The sequence below is a fragment of the Vitis riparia genome, chromosome 11 (genome assembly GCF_004353265.1).
Source record: "Vitis riparia cultivar Riparia Gloire de Montpellier isolate 1030 chromosome 11, EGFV_Vit.rip_1.0, whole genome shotgun sequence".
Lineage (NCBI taxonomy): Eukaryota > Viridiplantae > Streptophyta > Magnoliopsida > Vitales > Vitaceae > Vitis > Vitis riparia.
In genome coordinates this window covers 2,438,166-2,442,338 of record NC_048441.1, presented here as the reverse complement: position 1 = coordinate 2,442,338, position 4,173 = coordinate 2,438,166, and the positions used below count along the sequence as shown (strand labels likewise).

Here is a 4,173-nt window from a genome sequence, read left to right as displayed (position 1 = left end):
TCATAAGTGGGCATAAGGGCATTTTGGTAAAAATGCAATATTGCACTAGATCTTATGAATGTTCTTTCTAGATTGGGTTAATTAATTAATTGTGATATAATGGGACTAATTAATTTAAGACCCAAGCCCAATTTAGGGTCAAGTCACTTAAGCCCACAAGGTAGCCTATCTCTTAAGGGTTTAGGGCTTAGACTTTTACACCTTTTGGCCATTGTCTTCTAGAGAGAAAGAAAGAGTGCAAACCCTAGCCAGCCTTAAGAGGGTAAGAGAAATTTGTCTTTCTCTTATGCCTAAATCTATGAAGGGAGAAATTAGGCGGAATCCTTGGGCAGATGAGATCTACAATGCCCATAACATCTTCTTTGGATTGGATTCGATTCAATTTGGAAACATCCAAATCATAGGTATGGACATTGTCTCTAGATCTATATTTGTTATTGGTTTTTTATGTCATGTTTTGAATTGTACTAATCCTATAACTAAAGGATAAAAAAAAATTAAAAAAAAAAAAAGATAACATGCTTGGCATTGAAGGAGATTTAGCTATGGGGATAGTTAAGTTCTTTTGTCCATCTTATTTATAATAATCCATGTCCTACTAATATTAGCTCACGAATCAATTCTCTAGGATTGATTGCAATCCTAATGTACCCTCTTGATTGTGAGTCTTTTTTTTTTTTTTTTTTGTTATTGCACCATACTTCTATTGATTGCATTCTTCGTTTTTAGGCTCGAGTGCAAAGATATATGATAGTTAGTTATCCTAATTTTTATTCCTAATTCGTTCTTCCATGTTGTGCTTCCCTTTAGCCTGCATGTCCATGTCATTTTCTTGTATTAGATTTACGATCCCATAATTGTCTCCTTATCCATTACTCCCTTCCTTTTTGATACCTCAAATTTCCGTTCAAATTCCATTAGTTTTAGCAGTTACCAAGTATAACTCCCATAAACTTCTCTACTTTCCATAACCATGTTTTGTTAATGTCTTGTTGTAGGTGATTTTTCCCCTCACTTATATTTTCTTTCCCTTTTCTCCTTATTTCTAAAATTTTTCCCATTTATGTTTTGCCATATGGGTAATCATTGTAATGCCCAAACAAAATATGTGAGGATTTAATATGGTTTACCCAACTATACCTTCATCCATGCATGGATAAGAAAGATTAATCCGACCATAGAGAATATATAAAGGATAGAAAAGATAAATACAACTATCTAGTCTTAAAACATTGCATGTTTTCTTGCTTCTTGTGTCTATACTTTAAACAATGAGTATCACTCCACCAATTCTTTATATCTCTACCTATTTGGTATAAGCTTAAAAAAATCACAATAATTTATAGGAAATATTTTTTACTAAAAGGAATATAGGCCAATTAGGAATTTGAAACGCTTTCCAACAATGGATCCCAATACTTAATGTCATGGAGAATGTTCAAATAACGGTTCACCTCTTTCACGTTGTTAACAATCCTTGTGAGAAGCTTTCTTCTTCCCTTGATCCAATGAAGACAATTAGAGCATGTTTGATGCTAGTTAACTAATTTTAACTATCCTATTTTTAAATTTTATTTAATTGATTATCGAAAATATAAAAATGGTCATAATAATCTTCTTAATAAGTATTTTTGTATAGTAGTTAATATTAAAAAATATAAAATTTATAAATAAATTTTTTAAAATTATACACATATTATTATTTCTTGATAATCTTAAATACATTCAAACTAAATAAATTGTTATTTTAATAATAAATGTGTTGAGTAAATGTATTTTAGATTTTGAACATATTATTACTGAAAGCAACCATTATTTTACCTTTTATGAGTTTTGATTAATTTTTATTTAATTAATATACAGTTTTTATTAAAAATTATGTTGATATTTTTTTAATATATACATGATATATCTATAAAATCCAATTATGATATTTTTCATGAAATCGATATTTTTATTGATAACTTAGTCCATTACCCATGACGGTGGCAAAAATGAATTGGAGGTCTACGGGGAATGATGACATCATTTTCTTCACTAATTGGAATCAGTTTTCTAATGCTTTGTTATGCACATAAAAAATAAGTTATAAAATAGATTTAGTTTAGATTCCATCTTTAATTAAATTGGGTTCAAACAAAAGCTTCAACAAAGCACAACCAAGTTTCTAAAATTTGATGAGTTATGCACATTAATTCAAGGATCAAGTTGAATTACACGGGATCAATCTATTAGGTTATGTTTGACTCTTAAAAAATTTGAGAGAAAATATGATAAAAAGAAAATAAAGAGGAAAAGTGAAAGAAAAAAAAACTAATAAATTATTTTTATATATTAGCAAACTTATTTAACTTATTTACCTTTTTAATATAAAGATTAAATAATTTGAAAATACATAAATTTTTAATTAATTTTGATTATAGTTTATTTTCTTTGATATTTTCTATAAAACAACCAAAAATCCAAAAAATTATTTTTTTTAGCATTTTTTTTATTTCCCTTTATACTTTTCAGGAATCAAACATAACCTTAGTGAAAATTAATGTTTTATCGTAATTTAAATATTAGTATTTATCATAAATTAGTTTAATTTATAATAAAAGATAATTATTATAATTTTAAATTAGAGAAGGATATCGGGTTTGAATTAATGTAGAAGTGATGAGGTTTATCTCCTTAAACGTTATTTATATATAAATATTCGTAATTCATTAATCAAGTGAAATTAATAGAAAGAGATTGAAAGGAAAGTTTTTTAAAATTTTCAGTCATATCGTTAGATCATTTGACATTTAAAGTTATCTAAACCAAAGAAACTAGAATCTGATTAAAACAGAATTGTAGGGAAAAAGACAGCAAAGCACAATGCCCTTACAGCTCATTCTAACGTGCCAGACTGCAAGATATAGTACGACTAAAAGAATCAAATGCTTGAACCAACTTTGTTTTTGCTTTATTCCTCCACCAACTTCATTTTGAAAATATGCTTATCTGTCTCCTCTTTACTACTCCACTGTCGATTCTTCTTCCTCAAAGATACCAAATTTATTAAACCAGATACTATGAGGCTTTAAGCTTCTTTGCTGTCTGTCTGTAACAACTGAAGCTCCAAATTAACTGACTTCTCATCAGGTTGCTCTCCTAATTCACTATATTTTGTCTATGCGTGACCTGAAGAAACATCACTAATCTTCTTTTTTCATATATAATCCACTTGATATTGTGTTAATATCTTACCAGAAAAACTATATAGTTATGGAGATCGTGATTTTCATTTTGGAGGTTGGAGACAAGCTGTGGGAGCCGGTTAGTAATCAGATAGGCTATCTGGTCCACTATAAGAAGAATGTGGAGAATCTCAATGCTGAAGTAGAAACACTAGAGGCCTTAAGGAAAGATAACCGAGAATCTGTGCGGGCAGCTGAAGTGAATGGTGAGGAAATTAAAGCTGACGTTCGTACATGGCTAGAAAGGGCTGATGCAGCTATAGCGGAGGTAGAGAGAGTGAACGATGATTTTAAATTGAACAAGAGATGCTTGTGGGGGTGTTTTCCTGATTGGATATCACGGTACAGGCTAAGCAAGAGAGCAGTGAAAGATAAGGTCACCATTGGTGAGCTTCAAGATCAAGGAAAATTTGAAAGGGTCTCTCTCCAAGTTAGGAAGCCCTTGGAGATTGAGTCCATGATCTCCACCGGAGATTTTGAGGCCTTCGAATCAACGCAACAGGCAATGAATGAGGTCATGCGGGCGCTAAGGGACGATAAAGTTAATATCATCGGAGTCTATGGAATGGCGGGTGTGGGCAAAACAACCATGGTGGAACAAGTAAGCGTGCAGGCCCGTAGAGATGGACTGTTTGATCACGTGGTCAAGGCTGTTGTTTCGCAAAACATCAACCTGAAGATGATTCAAGGTCAAATTGCAGATATGTTGGCAGTGAAGCTAGACGATGAGAGTGAGGCCGGAAGGGCAGGCCATTTGAAGGAAAGGATAATGAGAGGGAGGATCCTCATATTCTTGGATGATCTCTGGGGGAGAATAGAGTTAACAAAAATAGGAGTTCCTAGTGGCAGGGACCTTCAAGCTTGCAAATCGAAAGAAGCTGCTCGACAACTAGAAATGTCCAGTCCTACAAAAGATGATATGATCGCAAGATTTTTAGGTATATAA

At 31.8% G+C, this 4,173-nt stretch overlaps 1 protein-coding gene across 1 annotated transcript; it reads left to right on the top strand.

Annotated features, from left to right (window-relative positions):
- Window positions 1-3,255: 3,255 nt before the first annotated feature.
- Window positions 3,256-4,173, top strand: LOC117925361 (probable disease resistance protein At5g43730). Its single transcript, XM_034844361.1, has one exon. The coding sequence runs from the start codon at window positions 3,256-3,258 to the stop codon at window positions 4,171-4,173; it is 918 nt and encodes a 305-aa protein (XP_034700252.1).